This window comes from Hypanus sabinus, chromosome 8, assembly GCF_030144855.1.
Source record: "Hypanus sabinus isolate sHypSab1 chromosome 8, sHypSab1.hap1, whole genome shotgun sequence".
NCBI classification, from domain to species: Eukaryota; Metazoa; Chordata; class Chondrichthyes; order Myliobatiformes; family Dasyatidae; genus Hypanus; species Hypanus sabinus.
The window spans coordinates 54745958-54767219 of NC_082713.1; the positions used below are offsets into that span (position 1 = coordinate 54745958).

Sequence of the window (21262 nt, forward strand, 5' to 3'; positions counted from 1 at the left end):
GGCCTGCATATAACTGCCATCATGGTCCTTTTACCATTGCAGTTTCTTAACTCTATCCACAAATATTCAACATCTTCCAATCCAATATCAGATCTTTCTTCTGATGTGATGCCATTTTTTACCAGCAGAACCACACCACCCACTCTGCCTACCTTCCTATCCCTCTGATACAACATGTAACCTTGGACATTCAGCTCCCAACTACAACTATCCTTCAGCTGCAATTCAGTGATGGCCACAACATCATACCAGACAATCTGTAATAGTGCAACAAGATCATCTGCCTTATTTTTATACTCCGTGCATTGAGATATATCACTTTGAATACTCTATTTGCTACCCTGATTATTCTGCATTCCTACTGCACTGATACTCAAACCTACCGGCTGCAATTTTGTCCTGTCATCTGACTGCCCGTACTGATGGTCTGACTGCATGTTATCTTTGCTTTTTTACCACCTGTCCTTTCCTGAGCCCCTTCACTCCACACTATCCAAGTGTCCCGTACACATCCACAGAATCTCCTGTCTGCTCCCCTGACTGTTGAGTCCCCTATCACTACCACTCCCCTCTTCTCCCTCTTTTCCTTCTGCACTATGCTCAGTGCCGGTAACCTGGTCTCAGTGGTATTCCTCTGGGAGCTCAGCCTCCACAACAGTATTCAAAATGGTATACAGTACCTGTTATGGAGGGGATGGCCACAGGGGTGCTCTGTGCTAACTGGGTATTCACATTTCCATTTCTCCTGACAGTCACTCAGCTATTGATCTCCTGTAACTACTTCCCTGTAACTCTGATCTCACTCTCTTATAAACTTCTTGAGCCTTGAACAGTTTCTTCTGTGGAGTTAAAGAAAACTGAGTTTAGCAAAATGCCTCCTGACCCTGGATTGAAGTTGAAGTTGAAGGTCATCCAGCTGCTGCTCCAGATCCCTAATGTGGTCTTCAGGGAGATGTAGCTTGATGCACTTCATGCAGAAGTAGTTCCCTGGGAGAGTCTTTAGAGTCAAAGCCTCCTTTGAACCAAAGCCTGACACTCCTACTTTCACCACTGGCCTAATCCCAACAATGGCCACCCTGCTTGATCCTTCTGTACTTTTAAACAAGCACTATCGACCTGCAAGAAACCTCATCGCTATGGCTTGCTCCAGCCGATGATCAGACTGTCAAAATAAACCTGAACACTGATGAAACTCTCCTTTTAAACAAGCATTGCTGACCTACAAGAAAACTCTTTGCTGTGGCCTGCAACAGCTGCTGATTGGGCTGCTGGAATGAGCCCAAACGCCCGCAAAGATCTCCTTTTAAACAACATCTATGTGGTTCTTGAGTAAGTTAAACTTCCAACTAATATTCTATTTACCTATTTGACGTGCATGGGGACAGTCTTCAGTTCTTAATGTAAATTGCAATCAGTAATCAGTTTGAAGTTAAAATGACAGCTTTTCAAACAAATGCTGTCAGTAGCACAGATTTACTGGCCCCACAGAACCTGAACTAACTGCTGAAGAGTTGCAATATAAGATAATGGGTTAGTTAATGTGGCTTGTTTCAAAATAGACAATGCTAGCTCTGCTGTTTAGCTCAGGGAAGCTTGCTAACCAGATTGATATTATCAATTAGCATATCAATAGCTGATCTGCTAATAGTTGGAAGGTTTGTATACTCAAAAGAGTCAGCTTCACAGCATTTGCTATGAGTACCTGGGAACTGTGTAACTTTGTTAGCTGGAAGTATCTCCTCCTTGGAAGGGAGGGGGATCCCTCCACTCAAAAAGTGGATATTGGTAGCTATATGTGGAGAATAAACAGTGAAGAACTAGCTTTTGAAGTTTGGATAGTTACAGTATTAGACCCTTTAGTGGGGGTACCCATAACTATCCATATCAGATAGGGCTTAAGAACTTGGTCTGAGTTTAGAATTTCATAGTCAGCAAACCCATTACCATCATAACTTTAGATCCTTTCCACAATTAATTGAAATCTTTGCCCCTTTTTTCTAATTAACTCAAGTCCTTTCTATCTTCTCTATCTGAGCCCCCTGTAAATTTATACTCTTGCTTAAGTCTCTTTGTAGCCTCAAAAATTCCAAAGAAAATAAAGCTACATTGTTCAATCTTTCCTTGCTGCTACAACCCTATAATCCTGACAATATCGTCCTAAATGTCCCCCATACACTCTCCAGTGTATTTTCATCTTTCTCGTGGCATTGTGGCCAAACTGTGAACTCCTTTCTGTTATTCAGGCTTACTTTTTCAACTTAGTTTGGCTGATGAAGGAAACCATCGCATTTGACACTGTAACCTCCTTCTGAACTTGGCTGGCCGCCTTTAAGCATTTGTGGATATATCTATACTTCCTGATCTCTTTCCATCTTTCCACTTATTGTGCAATCTCTTGACTAATTCCACTTTGGTGACCACATGGAACTAAATGGGAATATTAGTAGAGGTGAGGATGCAAAGGGAAATGGACAAGTTTAGTAGATGATCTCTGATGGATATTTACAATCCAGGGTCAGGAGGCATTTTGCTAAACTCAGTTTTCTTTAACTCCATAGAAGAAACTGTTCAAGGCTCAAGAAATTTATAATTAATTTTTAACTAGCATTATTTAGCCAACCCCTTCAGAAACAATACTGTCCAGGCTCAGGGAGCCTATTGTTGACGTGACTGAGACTGCAGCCTAATCAGAAAATAAGAACATTTTCTATTCACTGACGGCTCCTGCCATCTGTCAGATCAATACACTTCAGGAAACATCACATGCAGGTGAAACTGTCACTAGATGACTGGCAAAAAAAATCTAAATGTTAGAAGGCAGTAATGGCGGGGGATGGGGTTGGTGTGGGAGGAGTTACAAAGATGGAAACATAGAATCCACTCCTCTCAGCCTTGACCTGAGCAGGAACTCTTCCAAGAGCTGCCAATTTGTTTGTCAGCAGCTCATTGGTATGGTTTTCTAGTTTGTAAGAATTATACTTGTGTTTGGAAATCTTTTCTAGAATTATAATCTCTGTTAGAATTATTCCCCAAAATAAGTGAGTTCCATTTAAAACATCTATTTAATCTGTTTCATTAGCTGGAATTCTATTCTATTCTATTCTATTCTATTCTATTCTATTCTATTTATTTATTTATTTGTTTGTTTGTTTGTTTGTTTGTTTCTTTGTTTGTTTATTTAGTGATACAGCAGAGAGAAGGTCCTTCCACCTCTTCTTGTCAGGCTGCCCCAGCAACCCCCGCAACCCTGATTAACCCTTACCTAATCACAGAGCAGTTTGCAATGACCAATGAATTGACACGGTATATCGTTAGACTGTGGGAAGAAACTGGAGCACGCAATCATGGGAAGGACATACAGAGATTCCTTCCAAATTGGAATTGAAGTCTGATAACTGGAACACCCTGAGTTGTAATAGCATTGCGCTAATCGCTAGACTAACGTTTCTCCTCCTTGGTTGCGATTCACCACTTGAAATGTGGTGAGTATAAACTAAAGTAGTTAAGTAAATGAGATTTTTTTTGAATTATAGATTGATATAGTATAATCCTCCTAAAGTGAGGGTGCTTATAGACACTAGACTGGGAACACTCAATATCAACATGAGGCCAAATTATGGCACTCAGAATATGAGATAGGAAGTTGAGAAGTTATCTACATGAGTAGAAAAAATAAAAAAAACCTGAGCTTTTTAAAAAATATGAGCTATTGGAAAATGTTGCTGTTAAAAAGAACTTGGCTGCTTTTGTAAATCAGTCACTAAAAGCTAACATGTAGATACAAGAGTAAAGATGGAAACACAGGAGAGAGTGCACATACCAGAAATCTAGAGCAAAACAAAAATGCCCCTATCTCTGGCTCCATTACGCCTTCTGCATCAATCACCCCGACCCCGCTCACCCAACTTGCCATCTCCTTCCTCCCTCTGGACCCTCCACCCCTTTCCTTTTATTCCATAGTCTACTGTCCTCTCCTTCTGTAACCCTTTGCCTTCCCCAACTATCACCTTCCAGTTTCTCATATTATTCCCTTTCCCCTCTTTCCCCATCTGCCTGTCTTCCCTCTCTCACCTGGATTCACCTGCTATCACCTGGTATCACCTGCTACTCTCCATCACCTTCCCCCCAACCAAACACTCTTATTCTGATTTCTGCCCACTTCCCTTCCAGTCCTGATGAAATGTCAACTGCTTATTTTCCTTTATAGATGCTGCCTGACCCACTGAGTTTTTCCAACCTTCTGTGTATTGCTACAAGAGTATAGATGTCTTATTTACATCAAGTAGAGTCTTACTAAAACCATACCTGGAAAATTATAGTTTTGATTTCCTTATCTGAAGAAGATGTACTTGCTATGGAATAAATATTCACCAACCTGGTTGTTGGGCTGTCACATTAGGAGAAAATGAATAGGTTAGAACGTTCATATTCGTTGAGAGAAACAAAATATGGTGCTAAATGTTGGATGTTTTCCAAGGCTTGAGAGTCTAGTACTGTACTGGAGCTCAAAATATGGGTAGGTTATTTAAGATTGAAATGGAACGGTATCTGTAGAGCACGTGTCGTTGGAAGGCAGTTATTAATTGCTTTCAAAATAGATTGAGCATAGAACCTCACACAGGACAGCTTCTTCAGCGTACAGTGTTGCACAGACTTTTTAACCTGCTCTAAGATCAGTCCAATATCTCTCTCTTGTATGGCTTGCATTTCTCTTTCATTGAGGCGCTCATCGAAAGGTCTCTTTAATGTCTCTAATCTATCGGCTGCCTATCCTTCCTCAGTCTCTCCTCCCACTGTATCTATCTTTACAGCGACTGCCTCGTCCTCTGACCTATCATAGTGGTTCCCATCTCCCTGCCAACCTAGTTTAAAGCATTCCCAAAGCTCCCGTAAACCTGCTCGCTAGGAGATTGGTCCCCCTTAAGTTCAGTGTAACTGTTCCCTTTTGTACGGATCATACCTTCCCCAAAAGAGATCCCAAAGATCTACAAATCTGAAACTTTGACCCCTGCACGTATTCTTCAGCCGTCACCCATTTATCTGCCGCATTATCCGGTCTTACGCTCACTGGTGCATGGCATGGGTAGAATCCAGAAATGACCTACCCTTGAGGTGCTGCTGTTCAGTTTTCTACCTAACTCCTTATATTCGGTCTTCAGGACCTCATCGTTTTTATTGTCTATGACGATGTGTAGCATTATGTACCATGAACTCTAGCTGCTCACCCTCTGCCTTAAGAATGCTGTGGACCCGATCTGAAACGGTCTTATCCTGGCATCTAGGGAGCAACATACTATCTTGGAGTCTCTTTCATGTCCATAGAATCTTCTGTCTGGTCCCGAACTATTGAATCCCCTCTCACCACCGCTCTCCTCTCCCCGCCCCCCAACTCCACCCTCTGTGAGCTAAAGTGTCAGACTCAGTGCCAGAGGGTTCGCTGCAGTTTTTGCTTGGTAGATTGGAGATGGAGTAGGAAGATGGACGATCAGTCATGATATTGTTGAATGGCAGAGTGGCAGAGTAGGCTGGGTGGGTTCCTCTTGCTTGATATATTCTCGTGTTTGTATCAATTGAAAAGAGATCGGCTGAAAAATCCTCAGCATAAAACTTGGAACAAATTTCTATCTTCACCTCCAGCATTTTCTGTTTTTAATTGGTATTATAGCTGAGTGCTGTCGCAAAGTACTCATTTTAAAAGCGCTGCACAGCCTATTAACCAGAATTATATTCCTCGGACACTTCTTTTAACTGTCCCTGACATTTTAATAAAAGTAAGTTTCAGTAATGCTGAGCATTATAAATATCTAACACCCCATGCACGAGTCAATTTTATTTGGCGTTTATTCGCTATATAATACACTGTAACGTTCAGCATCAATTTATTTTGTGAATGGGTTCCTGGGGAACATGAAACTGGTCACTACCAGCGAGTGAAGCTTCGCCCAATTGCAATTGGTTACTGTTATACGTCATCACGGCCCATGATCACCCGATAATTTGATTGGTTTATAGAACAGTCACCAGAGCAACGATACGCCGCTTTCCAATCAGAAGGGAGAGAACCTCCGTGGGCCAATGAAGATTGCGGCCACGCTGATACCTTTCCGTCCCAGGTGGGTTCGGTTTTGGTAAAATACTGTGCTTTGCCTTGGGGGAGATGGCTGCACGTTTGCGAGTGAGTATTTAATTGGCAACGTTTGCGCCGGGAAACGGAGATGTGTCTACATATAGAATTAATTAAGTGGGAAAGGCAGAGGTTGGGACAGGGACAGTTTTGGTGAAGAAAACCATGAATTCTTGGGGAGCCTTCGTATCTTGGATGACAATCACCTGTTTGGCCAAGAGCTCGTAAGAATCAATCTTTCCTATCTTGTTAGCAGAACAACAAATGCACTGTTATCGGGGGCTCCGGCTTTTTGGGCCAACGTCTGGTGACAAAGCTTCTGGAGAAAGGATACCGTGTTAATATTTTGGATATCCGAAAACCATCCGCGAATGAAGGAGTTCCGTTTTTTAGTGCGGATCTCTGCTGTAAAGAGGTCAGTATAAATAATCAGAGTTTTTCTTATTAAAACTATGCAATGAACTTTTATAGTTCTTGGATTTTAATGCAGTTACGTTAAAAAGAGAATGCACTGGAAATTAAGGTCTTGAAATGGAATCACAATCAGAATAAGCTTTAATTATCACCGGCATATGTCATGAAATTTGTTAACTTAACGGCAGCAGTGCAATACAGTACGTGATAAATATAGGACACAAATCCATTGCAGTAATATATGTATATTAAATAGTTAAAATAGAGCAAAAACAAAAAAATGGGATAGTATTCAAGGGTTCAATGCCTATTTAGAAATCGGATGGCAGAGGGGAAGAAGCTGTTTCTGAATCGTTGAGTGTGTGCCTTCAGACCTGTACCTCTTTCCTGAAGGTAACAATGAGACGAGGGCATGTCCTGGGTGATGGGAGTCCTTAATAACGGATGCCCCCTTTCTGAGGCACCGCTCCTTCAAGATGTCTTGGATACTGCGGAGGCTAGTGCCCATGATGGAGCTGACTAATTTTACAACTTTCTGTAGCGTTTTCCAATCCTGTGCAGTAGCGCCCCCATACCAGACAGTGATGCAGTCAGTTAGAATGCTGTCCACGGTCCATCTGAGGAAGACTGATTTCAATCTGATTAAACAGAACCTTACAAAAGTAGATTGGGAACAGTTAGTCTTGCAGATAATTCTGTGTCTGACCAATGGAAATAATTCAGAAGTGGTAGTTCAAACCCAATATGTTTCCAATGTGGTAGTGTCAATAAGTCATAGAATCCGTGGATGACAAAGGAATTCATACGTAGTGTAAAGAAAGGAAATTATTGAAGAGATCCTATAGGAGTAAGGGAAGTATATGGGTTACTGAAATGTCATTAGAAAATGTAAAAGGAGAAACATCTCCAAACATCTTTTAACCACAAGACACCCCATTAGGGAGCAAAATGGTCATCTCTGCCTGGAACCAAAGGATGAAGTTGAGGTTTTCAATGAATACAACTCATCTGTGTTTATTATGAAGGAGGACATCATTCAGGGAGGGCATGGTGAAATAATAGGATAAATTATCATTTGAAAATGTGTAGGTATTAGATATCTGAGTTGCTGAAAGGTGGGCATATCTGCTAGGCATGGTGAATTGTAGTTCAAGATGCTGTGGGAAGCAAAGGAGGAGATTACTGGGGTCTCTGTCAGAAATTTTGTAATCTTGCTGGATAAGTAGGTCAGAAAATGTGGCATCTTTTGTTCAAGAAGGGCAACAGGTGAACTTAGTAATTTAGAGTCAAGTAATAATAAGGAATCTACTGGAAAATGCTCTGAGGGGCAAGATTGATCTGCACATGGAAGCAAGAATTATGTTAATGTGAAAATTTATCTAATTGGGTAGAATTTTTCAAAGAATGATGCAGTTGAGATGACATGCATGAAATTCAGTGAAGACTTTTACAAGATTCCATGTAAGGTTCTTCCCAAGAGATCCAAAACGATTGGGAAAATTGGAACAAAGTTGGCTTGATGATAGGAGCAGAACATGTTGATCAAGGCAATTGGAAATGTTTGACTCTTGCTGTTGATTTGTGTACAATGATATGGAATCTGTAAAAGAAGTTTCAGAAGGTATGAAAATGGCACTGATATTGATAGTGAGGAGGATGGGCATTTGCTACAAACAGTATTGATGAGATGATAAGATGGTTATTTCTGTGCAAGCGCACGGAGGTCAGCCAGTAAGAACAGCAAGAAGAGTTTTAAAAAGACAGATTTATACTGCGGGTGTTGGAGAAGTGGTAGTCGGAGAAGAGGGAGACAGAGTAGGAAGGTTTTGGTGATAAAGGGTCAAGGCGAGGTAGGTTGTCTGTGCAGAATACAGACAGAAAGTATGTGTGTGAGGCCAGTTTCCTGTGCGCGGTGTCAGATGTGGGAGGTCCTGGAGACTCCCAGCCTCCTGGACAGCCACATCTGCACCAGGTGTGTCGAGCTGCAGCTCCTTAGGGACTGGGTTAGGGCACTGGAGATGCAGCTTGATGACCTTCATCTGGTCAGGGAGAGTGAGGAGGTGATAGAAAGGAGCTATAGGCACGTAGTCACTCCGGGGCCTGGGGAGATAGATAAGTGGATAACAGTCAGGAGAGGGAAGGGCAAGAGGCAGATGCTAGAGAGTACCCCAGTGGCTGTCCCACTTAACAAGAAGTACTCCTGTTTGAGTACTGTTGAGGAAGACTGCCTACCTGGGAGAAGCAACAGTGGTTGTGCCTCTGGGACAGAGTCTGGCCCAGAGGCTCAGAAGGGTAGAGAAAGGAAGAGGAAGGCAGTAGTGATAGGGGACTCTATAGTTAGGGGGTCAGACAGGCGATTCTGTGGACACAGGAAAGAAATGAGGATGGTAGTTTGCCTCCCAGGTGCCAGGGTCCGGGATGGTTCTGATCATGTCCACGGTATCCTGAAGTGGGAAGGGGAACAGCCAGAGGTCGTGGTACATATTGGTACCAATGACATAGGCAAGAAAAGGGAGGAGGTCCTGAAAGCAGACTACAGGGAGTTAGGAAGTTGAGAAGCAGGACCTCAAAGGTAGTAATCTAGGGGTTACTGCCTGTGCCACGTGACAGTGAGAATAGGAATCGGATAAAGTGGAAGATAAATGTATGTCTGAGGGATTGGAGCAGGGGACAGGGATTCAGATTTTTGGATCATTGTGACCTCTTTTGGGGCAAGTGTGACCTGTACAAGAAGGACGGGTTGCACTTGAATCCCACGGGGACCAATATCCTGGTGGGAAGGTTTGCTGAGGCTACTGGGGTGAGTTTAAACTAGAATTGCTGGGGGGTGGGAACCGAAGTGAAGTGGCAGAGGAAAGGGAGGTTGGCTCACAAATAGAGAAAGTTTGGAGACAGTGCGAGAGGGAGGATAGGCAGGTGATAGAGAAGGGACATGTTCAGACTGATGGTTTGAGATGTGTCTATTTTAATGTGAGTATTATGAATAAAGCGGATGAGCTTAGAGCACGGATCACCACTGATGTTGTGGCCATTACAGAGACTTGGATGGTGCAGGGGCAGGAATGGCTACTTCAAGTGCCTGGCTTTAGATGTTTCAGAAAGGACAGGGAGGGAGGCAAAAGAAGTGGGGGCGTGGCACTGTTGAACAGTGGAGCACAGCTGCAGAAAAGGTGGACGCCATGGAGGGATTGCCTACGGAGTCTCTGGGTGGAAGTTCGGAACGGGCAGGGGTCAATAACTCTACTGGGTGTTTTTTTTTAAATAGACCACCCAATAGTAACAGGGATGTTGAGGAGCAGATAGGGGGACAGATTCCGGAGAAGTGTGATAATAACAGGGTTGTTGTGGTGGGAGATTTTAATTTCCCAAATATTGATTAGCATCTCCGTAGTGAGGGGTTAGTTGGGGTGGAGTTTGTTAGCTGTGTTCAGGAAGGTTTCTTGACACAATATGTAGATAAGCCTACAAGAGGAGAGGCTGTACTTGATTTGGTATTGGGAAATGAACCAGGTCAAGTATCAGGTCTCTCAGTGGCAGAGCATTTTGGAGATAGTGATCACAATTCTATCTCCTTTACCATAGCATTGGAGAGGGATAGGAACATACAAGTTACGGAAACGTTTAATTGGAGAATGGGGACATATGAGGCTATCAGGCAGGTACTTGGAAGCATAAAATGGAAACAGATGTTCTCAGGGAAACCTATTGAAGAAATGTGACAAATGTTCAGGGGATATTTGCTTGGGTTTCTGCAAAGATAGGTTCCAGTGAGACAGGGAAAGGATGGCAGGGTACAGGAACCGTGGTGTACAAAGGCTGTTGTAAGTCTAGTCAAGAAGAAGGTTTAAAAAAAAAACTTGGTAATGATAGAGATCTAGAAGATTATAAGGTTAGCAGGAAGGAGCTTAAGAATGAAATGAGGAGAGTCAGAAGGGGCCATGAGAAGGCCTTGGCAGACAGGATTAAGGAAAACTCAAACAAGGCATTCTACAAGTATGTGAAGAGCAAGAGGATAAGACGTGAGAGAATAGGACCAATCAAGTGTGACAGTGGAAAAGTGTGTATGGAACTGGAGGAGATAGCAGATACTTAATGAATACTTTGCTTCAGTATTCACTAAGGAAAATGATCTTGGTGATTGTAGGGATAAATTACAGTGGACTAAAAAGCTTGAGCACGTAGATATTAAGGAAGAGGACGTGCTGGAGCTTTTGAAAAGCATCAAGTTGGATAAGTCACCAGAACCAGACGGGATGTACCCCAGGCTAGTGTGGGAAGAGAGGGGAGGAGACTGCTGAGCCTCTGGCGATGATCTTTGCATTATCAATGAGGAAGGAGAGGTTCCAGAGGACTGGAGGGATGTGGATGTTGTTCCCTCCTTCAAGAAAGGGGGTAGAGATGCCCAGGAAATTATAGGCCAGTGAGTCTTACTTCAGTGGCTGTTAAGTTAATGGAGAAGATCCTGAGAGGCAGGATTTATGAACATTTGGAGATGCATAATATGATTAGGAATAGTCAGCATGGCTTTGTCAAAGGCAGGTTGTGCCTTACAAGCCTGATTGAATTTTTTGAGGATATGACTAAACACATTGATGAAGGTAGAGCAATAGATGTAGTGTATATGGATTTAGCAAGGCATTTGATAAGGTACCCTACGCAAGGCTTATTGAGAAAGTAAGGAGGCATGGGATCCAAGAGGACATTGCTTTGTGGATCCAGAACTGGCTTTCCCACTGAAGGCAAAGAGTGGTTGTAGATGGGTCATATTCTGCATGGAGGTCGGTGACCAGTGGTGTGCCTCAGGGATCTGTTCTGGGACCCTTACTCTTCGTGATTTTTATAAATCATCTGGATGAGGAAGTGGAGGGATGGGTTAGTACATTTGCTGATGACACAAAGGTTGGGGATAGTGTGAAAGACTATCCGAGGTTATAGTGGGACAGTGATAGGATGAAAAACTGGGCTGAGAAGTGGCAGATGGAGTTCAACCCAGATAAGTGTGAGGTGGTTCATTTTGGTAGGTCAGATATGATGGCAGAATATAGCATTAATGGTAAGACTCTTGGCAGTGTGGAGGATCAGAGGGATCTTGGGGTCTGAGCCATAGGACACTCAAAGCTTCCACACAGGTTGACTCTGTGGTTAAGAAGGCATATGGTGCATTGGCCTTCATCAATTGTGGGATTAGTTTAAGAGCCAAAAGGTAATGTTGCAGCTATAAAGGACCCTGGTCAGACCAAACTTGGAGTACTGTGCTCAGTTCTGGTTGCCTCACTACAGGAAGGACATGGAAACCATAGAAATGGTGCAGAGGAGATTTACAAGGATGTTACCTGGATTGGGCAGCATGCCTTATGAGAAAAGGTTGAGTGAACTCGGCCTTTTCTCCTTGGAGTGAAGGAGGATGAGAGGTGACCTGATAGAGGTGTACAAGATAATGAGAGGCATTGATTGCATGGATAGTCAGAGGCTTTTCCCCAGGGCTGAAATGCTTGGAAAGAGGTATAGAGGAGATGTCGGGGTAAGTTTTTTTTAACGCAGATTATGGTGAGTGCATGGAATGACTGCCAGCGGCAGTGGTGGAGGCGGAAACAAAAAGGTCTTTTAAGAGACTCCTAGATAGGTATATGAAGCTTAGTAAAATAGAGGACTGTGGGTAAGTCTAGGTTGTTCTAAGGTAAGGACATGTTTGACACAGCTTTGTGGGCCAAAGGGCCTGTATTGCGCTCTATGTTTTCTATGTTTCTTGTAGTTCGGCAGAGCAATGGCAGATAGAATTTAATTCTGAAAAATGCAAGGTGATGCACTTTACATTAATGGGATATTCTCAATGACCAGAACCTAACAGGCACTGAGGATGTGTATGTGTCTGATGATCCCTGATGGTGGCAGTACAGGTAGTCAAGGTGGTTAAAAAGGAACATGAAAAATGCCTTTATTAGCCAGGACATAGAAATACAAGCAAAGAAAATGTTAAATAACAATGTAAAACATTTTGTCTTGTATAGTTAATTAATACTCGGCTGAAGTACTGTGCAGTCTGGTTGCCACTCAGTGAGAAGGATGTCATTATACTGAAGTGGTGCAGGGGAGGTTCATCAGGATGTTGCCTGGGACAGAGCATTTCGTATCAGAGAGTGGGTAGGCTGCGATAGACTCCGGAGTAACCTGATGGAGGTATATAGGTTTTGGGGAGCAAAGTTAGTGAAAAACTTTACCCCTTGTAGCAGTATCATTAAGAAAAGGAATAGAAGGCAGAGGATTTGAGGAAGAATATTTTCTCTTGTGCAGAGGATGGTTGAAATCTGGAATTTGCTATTTCAAGAGATGGTGGAACCATATATAGTATTAATTAGATAAGCACTTAATGTTGTTTCATAGAAATTTCTGCAGTGAACTGGAAGTGGGATTGGTAGAGTTCAGAGACTTGATGTTTGTCATAGACATTAGCCAAAGGGTCTGTTTCCATTTGGTATGTCTGAGGAAATCACAGGACTGCAAGTTGTTCATTGAAACTTATAGAATTTGTACAGAGACTAACATGCTAGATGTAGAGAGATTTTGTTTTCTCATTTTGAAGAGTCTGGACTCCGAGGTCACAATAGCAGGATAAGAGGTGAGCTGTTTATGAGTGAAATGAGGGAAAAAAAGTCACGTGAATAGTGCTGAAGCTTTGTAGTCCTGTTCCTAAGAGGGATCAGGTTTCCAGTCATAGAGTTTGTTCAAATCCAAGATCAACAGATTTCTGGATTTTATAGTGTTGTGCAGAAAAGTGTACTTCATTTAGTACACCTGCTCATTAATGCAAAATATCTTATCAGCCAATTATGCAGCAGCAACTCAATGCATTAACAACATGCAAACATGTTCAAGAGCAAACACGAGGAAATCTGCAGATGCTGGAAATTTAAACAACACACAAAAAATGCTGGTGGAACATAGCAGGGCAGGCAGCATCTATAGGGAGAAGCACTGTTGACGAGGGTCTCGGCCCAAAACGTCGACAGTGCTTCTCCCTATAGATGCTGCCTGGCCTGCTGTGTTCCAACAGCATTTTGAACATGTTCAAGAGGTTCATTTGTTGTTCAAACCAAACATCAGATTGGGGAAGAAATTGGATTCTTCCCCGTCAGACCATTTGACCGTCAGACAGAGTGGTTTGAGTGTCTCAAAAACTACTGATCTCCTGGGATTTTAACACACAACAGTCTCTATAGAGAACAGTGTGAAAAACATTAAAAAAAATCAGTTAGTGGCAGTTCTGGTGGATGCAAACATCTTGTAAATGAGATATTCCAAAGTTACTGGCCAAGCAACAAACACAAAATGCTGGAGGAACTCAGCAGGCTAGGCAGTATCTATGGAAAAGAGTACAGTCAACATTTCAGGTGGGTCTTGCCCTGAAACATCATCTCTTTTCCGTAGATTCTGCCTGGCCTGCTGAGTTCCTCCAGCATTTTGTGTGTGTTGCTTGGGTTTTCAGCATCTGCAGATTTTCTCTTGTTTGTGATTTCAGTCTTCTCTAGTAACATTTATGTCCTTGACATTTGAGGAGAAAACTTACCACTGGCTGGTTAGATTAGCTTTTTAATTTGTCACATGTACGTTGAAACATACAGTGAAATGCATTGTTTGGATCAAATCAAATCAGCTAGGATGGTGCTGCATGGCCTGCAAATGTCACCACGCTTCTGACACCAACATAGCGTACCCACAACTCACTGACACTAACCCTTTAAATGTGGGAGGAATCTGAAGCACCTGGAGTAAATTTTTGTGATTGCAGGGAGAACGTGCAAACTCCTTGCAGGCACTGGTGAGAATTGAACCCCAATCTGTGATTGCTGGTCTGTAAACCAATACGATAACCGCTACGCTAGTGTTGAATTCTTTCAGAAGGACAGTTCAATTTTTACTTGTTTTAAAAAAAAATTCATTCTCAGTTTCAACTGCCACATGTAAACACGTGAGTAACTTATTTTGATATTGTGTATCCTAAGCTTGTTTTATAAAGGTATTTAAAAGAAAGAAATTGGCAGTAGAATTACAAATAAATTAATTATGATTCTTTAGGATATACTGCCAGCAATTCAAGATGTGAATATCGTATTTCACTGTGCTTCTCCACCACCTTCCAGCGACAACAGAGAACTATTCTACAAGGTCAATTACACAGGGACCAAAACCATAATTGAGGCATGCAAGGAAGCTGGTGTTCAAGTAAGAATCAGTTCACTTCATGCTTTAATGTCAGCACACCATACAAAAATCTTTCATGGCTTAATTGTACTGTCTTCTTGCACACAGAAACTGGTGCTAACTAGTAGTGCAAGTGTCGTATTTGAAGGCAGAGACCTAAAGAATGGCTCTGAAGACCTACCATATGCTAAGAAACCCATTGACTACTATTCACAAACAAAGATCTTGCAGGAAATGGTAAGTTTAGTAATTTTTTAATCACAAATTTTAAAGTAATGATTATTACTTTTATTTTGTTCTTGGAAGCTAACTTTGTGGGGAGTAAAAAGATGAAACAACATTTTAGTTTGGTTGTAAAGATGAAAATTTGTGTTTTATAAAGAATATCATCTCCACATGGAAGGGTCTACTTGTACCCCATTCCATTTACTAACCAATGTGTGTCTCCAGTACAGTTTTGGGAGATCATCCCTTTTCACTGTTGTAAATATTTTTACTTTTCATATTGCCTGTGATTATAGCCTTACAGAAATTGCCAATTTATCCCACTTTGTGTAGTTACATTATCCATCAAATGACAACCAGCAATCAATGGAAAATGTTAGATGCTTTATCTACTTTATACAGAGATGCTCTTAATCATTGTGACAATCTTGTGTGCCATTCAGTTTCTTTAATTTCCCTTCTAAGAATTATAGTCCTAACCTTCACATGTCAGTCATCTGCATTGATTTATTTTTTAAACCCGTCTTTGAGGCCAATTTCATTCTTGTCCTGTCAATTGAAACCTATTTATACATAGCCCATCCTAAACTGAAAATGTTTTTTCCCTCAAGGCCTTTATCTTTAAAGAGTTTAATACTTGCATATTTAATCTCCCAATGACATGACTAGTATTAAGAAGAAACATTGCTGAGCATTTGCTTTCAATGTAAATTTCTTGTTTCCTTACTTCATAAGTGTTACTGTCTTATTCTTTGGAGGAAGTATTTTCTGGTTTTGAGCTTGTTCAGTGGCATTTCTAAAAACTGTTTATGAATCCATCCAAATTCCTACTGTGCTGTTTCAGCTATTGCACAAGAATTGTAAACAATGTGTATTAGTTACAATACTGTACTAGCTCAGTTTGGTACTTTAAAATTGATTTCATGTGATAAGGGTTAACCTTTTTAATGAAATTGACACCATTTGTTGTTAAATTTGATTTTTTAAGTGGTTAGTTATTATAATTTATGTACTCTTTTAATACAACATTTGTACCCCCTTTCACTGTTACAGTATTCTTGGGTGTCCAGTAATTGTAAAATGTTCGAGGTGATTTAGCAACTGCGTTAGTTGTTCATCAATTTATGTCACAACGGGCTGAGGATTATTGCCTCTTGCGAAAATGGAAATACTTTTATTTTCTTCCGAATACATCCATGATTTTTGTATGTATTTTATCTTGCAGGAAGTTCTCAATGCTAATGATCCGGAAAAAAACTTCATGACGATTGCAATTCGTCCTCACGGCATTTTTGGACCACAAGATCCACATTTAGTACCTGTCCTTGTACAAGCTGCAAGGAATGGCAAGATGAAGTTTGTGATTGGGTTGGTAATATATGGATGTACAAACCCCATTTCCAGAAAAGTTGGGATATTCTCCAAAATGTAATAAAAACAAAAATCTGTGATATGTTAATTCACGTGAACCTTTATTTATCTGACAAAAATACAAAGAAAAGATTTTCAATAGTTTTACTGACCAACTTAATTGTATTTTGTAAGTACACACAAATTTAGAATTTGATGGCTGCAACGCACTCAACAAAAGTTGGGACAGAGGCATGTTTACCATTGTGTTACATCACCTTTCCTTTTAATAACACTTTTTAATCGTTTTGGAACTGAGGATACTAATTGTAGTAGATTTGCAATTGGAAAGTTTGTCCATTCTTGCTTGACATAAGACTACAGCTGCTCAACAGTCCGTGATCTCCGTTGTCTGATTCTCCTCTTCATGATGCACCATACATTTTCAATAGGAGATAGATCTGGACTGGCAGCAGGCCAGTCAAACACATGCACTCTGTGTCTACAAAGCCACGCTGTTGTAGCCTGTGCAGAATGTGGTCTAGCATTGTCCTGCTGAAATAAGCATGGACGTCCCTGGAAGAGACGTCACCTTGATGGCAACATATGTCTCTCTAAAATCCTAATATACGCCTCAGAGTCAATGGTACCTTCACATACAAGCAACTCACCCATGTCGTGGGCACTGAAGCACCCCCATCACAGATGCTGGCTTTTGCATCTTTCGCTGATAACAATCAGGATGGTCGTTTTCATCTTTGGTATGTAGAACTCGACGCCCGTTTTTTCCGAAAACTAGCTGAAATGTGGGCTCATCTGACCACAGCACACGGTTCCACAGTCTTTCAGTCCACCTGAGATGAGCTCAGGCCCAGAGAACTCACCGGCCTTTTTGCATAGAGTTGATGTATGGCTTCCTCCTTGTGTAATAGTTTCAAGTTGCATTTCTGTATGCAGTGACGGACTGTGTTAAGTGACAATGGTTTTCTGAAGTACTCCCGAGCCCAGGTGGCTATAATTGTCACAGTAGCATGACGGTTTCTTAGGCAGTGCCGTCTGAGGGCTCGAAGTTCACGCACATTCAACAGTGGTTTCCAACCTTGCCCTTTACGCATTGAGATGTCTCTGAATCTTTTCACAATATTATGTACTGTAGATGTTGAAAGACCGAAATTCTCTGCAATCTTGTGTTGGGAAATGTTCCTTTTGAACTGACTAACAATTCTCTCACAGATTTTGGCACAAAGGGGTGAGCCACGACCCATCCTTGCTTGCAAAGACTGAGCCTTTGATGGACGCTATTTTTATACCCAGTCGTGATACCTCACCTGCTACCAATTAGCCTGCTTAATGTGGAGTCTTCCTAATCAGTGTTACTTGAATATTCTCTGCACTTTTCAATCTTATTTTAACTCTGTCCCAACTTTTGTTGAGTGTGTTGCAGCCATCAAATTCAAAATTTGTGTATATTTACAAAATACAATTAAGTTGGTCAGTAAAACTATTGAAAATCTTTTCTTTGTGCTTTTGTCAGTTAAATAAGGGTTCACGTGAATTAACATATCACAGATTTTTGTTTTTATTGCATTTTGGAAAATATCCCAACTTTTTTGGAAATGGGGTTTGTAGTAATGCATACAGAATAAATATCCGAATAAATATCGGTCAGAAGTCAGGATTTTTTTTTTATTTATAAAATGTGGATTAGAAGTGAGATGGGAAAGTAGTGGACAATACAGCAATTTGTTTGACATTAGTTGTCATCAAAATACTGAAATCTGTTGTTAAGTGTGTGATTACATCCATTTAGATGACACTGATTAGGTGGCATTTGTGTGCTTTTATGAGAGGGAAATTCTGTTTGGCAATAATATCCTGTTAGTCCGAGGGTGTAACTTGCAGGCTCAGTAATAATGGGTGGAGGACAACTGAATGAGGCATTTCTGGATTTTAAGTTATTTCATACGATATCACATGAGGTTTTGCATAAATCAAAGGACCACAGTGACAGGCTCATTTGGCAGAGTTCCCAGTGTAACTCCTAGGAACAGCAGGAATCTGTTACACCACCTTTGGACACCTTATGATGTCCAGTATTGGGGTGTAGTTGGAAAATTGCTGGCAAGAATTCTTCAGGATGTTTGGGATTCTGTGCCTTTATATACTTGAGTAGAATTTTTTTTTAAATCATGACAACTGCAGAGTGAAATGCCAACAGCTTCTTGCACTATTGTAGAGAAAAATCTAGGATAACATTGTTTTCAGTGGTGAGAGGCTTCTTTATGTTGGTGAACAGATAGATCTTATTGTGTGGTTTTATAACATGCATGAAGTAAATGGGAATGGTATTGCATAAGGGTGGGAGTACAAAGGTAGAGGTTTGAGTATCTCTGCAGGGTCTCATTTAAAACACACTTGGAGGCCTGAGCCTAAATTTGATCTCCATACTAAAAGGAAGTGTGTTTTTGTCTAAGTTCTGCAGTGCTGATTCACTGGACTGATTGCTCTAATGGACAGGGGGTTTTCTTTCGTGATAGGGTTGAGATCAACCTGATTGTTATTTAAAAGGAAAGATAATGTACTCAAGATTTTGAAGTTTCTCAGAGGGCATTAATGGGACATTTGTAATTGGTAATATAGCTGTCATTAATGCTACTTTGCATGTACAAGTAGTGTTATGTTTGTTGATCTTTCATGGTCTGCTAACTGCTTGTTTCTTTTACAGTAATGGTAAGAACCTGGTAGACTTTACCTATGTTGATAATGTTGTACATGGGCTAATCCTAGCAGCAGAAAATCTTCACTCAAATTCACACATCTGTGGAAAGGTAATGACTAATATTGGGAGTCTACATAATTATTTCCAAAAACAAACTGTAGTCAACTTGCTTTAAAGGCTTCACTGTAATTGGTTGAGTTGCTCTATTGGTACAGTGGTGCTATGTCAGTTTGTCACTGCCTTTTTTATAATAGATGCAATCTGTATAATTGGAGACCTACTGTAATGGCCACTTAAACAAACCAACACCGCAAAGAGATTAAGAGGGGGACAGGGTGGGTAACATGGCTCCAAAGTCTGATCTTTAATTGAGAAATTAGCAAAATAAACAATCATTTTGTGATAAAATTAATGAAACTAATCTAGCAATATAACAAAATAGTCTTAACATATTTAACATAAGCTTTATTCAATGTAATTAAGCATAATTAATCAAACTTAAGGAATTTTAAATGTAATTAAGCAGTCAACTAAAAAGATGTCATCACCTAGCTCACTCCCTGAGCTGTACTGGCACCAAGGCATAGGATACTTCCAGAAACACCAGATAATGGGTAATACCTCAGGGATAATGACCAGAATATTGACAGAATTCTTTGGCATAGTGCTGTGAAGTATTTATCCTGAGAGGATAGAAATGGCAACTTCATAACTTAAACAAAAGCAATTATCTCTAACAATGCACTGCACCCTTTGTTTGTAATCAGATCTTTGGAATAGGACTTAAACTTATCTCCTGGCTCAGACAATCCAAAGCCAACATTTAAAAACAAAATCCTATAATATTAAAATTAGTTTGGTCATCATAAAAAATTTCCGATTTTCTTATTCTCTCTCCCCCCCCCCCCCCCCCCATTAACTTTCCTATTTGTTATTATGGACACAGGATAAAGGGAAGTACGTATTATAGCAATTTATTTTGGCATTTAGCTGTATTGCTGTCATAATGATTAGCTGATTTGGAAAAGTTTTAAAATATCTTCATTATTTCAACTCTTTTTATTCCAATAGGCTTATCATATCACAAACGATGAACCAATTCCCTTCTGGACTTTCTTGTCGGAGCTATTGGTTGGATTAAATTATGATCGTCCAAAGTATCACATACCTTACTTGTTTGCATATTACCTGGCTGCCTTGCTCTCAATTTTATTACTGCTGCTGAAGCCATTTTTGACCCTTAAACCTACCTTCACTCCCATGAGAGTGGCATTAGCAGGAACATTCCATTATTACAGTTGTGAAAGAGCAAAGAGAGATCTAGGGTATAAACCTGTCATCTGTCTGAGTGAAGGAATAAAGTATACAATTCAAAGTTTTGCATACCTCAAAAGATTAAAAGAATGATAATTTCAGTTGGCCAAATATTTGATGTATTACCTGTTTGATAGTCAAGTTGTAAATAGATTTAATTATTTGAAATAACCATTGCTATGATTTGTGCTCTATTTGGACAATTCTTTACTCGAGTGAATCTGTGCATGATCTGACTGGTGTCCTTTTGGGATGTAGACCCAAAATCAAAGTACGCTATTGGTTGTAAAGGAGCCATTGGTTACGAACCAAACCATGAATATTCTGTGATATCCAGATAAAGGATGTTTGCTGGTGCAGTGTTTAGATAAATTCTTGAACTACAACTAATATACTGAAACAAGTAAATGAAAGGCTCAACTCAACTGTAAAACTACATTGCTGTATGTACTGGTCTTGTAAACTTTGGTAGAAAGTCTTCCATGTTGGGGCAGGGGTGGGATGAGGGGAACTGATTGTCTTATTGTGATCCTTTAACTTTTTAAAATTAAAATATTTCCAAAGGTCAGTTTGTGGTTTCTGTGCATTAAGTTTTAAAATAACTAGTTAACCTCCCCAAATGACTCATCTAAATTTTATTTTGATACATTGGCATTATTGAACTTGCAATTAATGTATTATTTCTGATCTTTTAAATAAGATATTCACAAAAATTACTTTTGCCAAATTTGTTTACTATCTGGACCAGATTAATGATATTGTACCTGTTCTGAGGGTTTGTGCAAGGATTATGTGTTAATTATTCCATTTGAGATGTTGCACAATTTCTTCATTTCATGTTTTTTAATAAAATTGTTTAACAATGGATTTATTAAAAAAACATTATGGATGGGATCTCATTGAAATGGGAATAAAAC

At 40.5% G+C, this 21262-nt stretch overlaps 1 protein-coding gene across 6 annotated transcripts; it reads left to right on the forward strand.

Annotated features, from left to right (window-relative positions):
• The first annotated feature begins 6051 nt into the window (after nt 1–6051).
• Nucleotides 6052–21212, forward strand: nsdhl (NAD(P) dependent steroid dehydrogenase-like). 6 transcript variants are annotated; one of them, XM_059977212.1, is made up of 7 exons: nt 6052–6113; nt 6381–6539; nt 14677–14758; nt 14846–14974; nt 16188–16330; nt 19038–19140; nt 20103–21212. In XM_059977212.1, the coding sequence occupies exons 2-7, from the start codon at nt 6496–6498 to the stop codon at nt 20436–20438; spliced, it is 837 nt and encodes a 278-aa protein (XP_059833195.1). In that variant the 5' UTR covers nt 6052–6113; nt 6381–6495; the 3' UTR covers nt 20439–21212. The 6 variants fall into 6 exon arrangements, with proteins under 6 accessions (XP_059833195.1, XP_059833190.1, XP_059833192.1 ...); XM_059977207.1 differs by having other exon boundaries at nt 6054–6175; nt 6378–6539; nt 14612–14758; XM_059977209.1 differs by having other exon boundaries at nt 6054–6175; nt 6378–6539.
• Nucleotides 21213–21262: the final 50 nt, after the last annotated feature.

What these genes read in the sequence shown, in the direction of transcription:
- nsdhl (XM_059977207.1), top strand. An exon ending in CAAAGATCTTGCAGGAAATG is followed by an intron (nt 14,975 to 16,187) that starts GTAAGTTTAGTA and finishes TTTATCTTGCAG; the next exon opens with GAAGTTCTCAATGCTAATGA. An exon ending in AAGATGAAGTTTGTGATTGG is followed by an intron (nt 16,331 to 19,037) that starts GTTGGTAATATA and finishes TTTCTTTTACAG; the next exon opens with TAATGGTAAGAACCTGGTAG.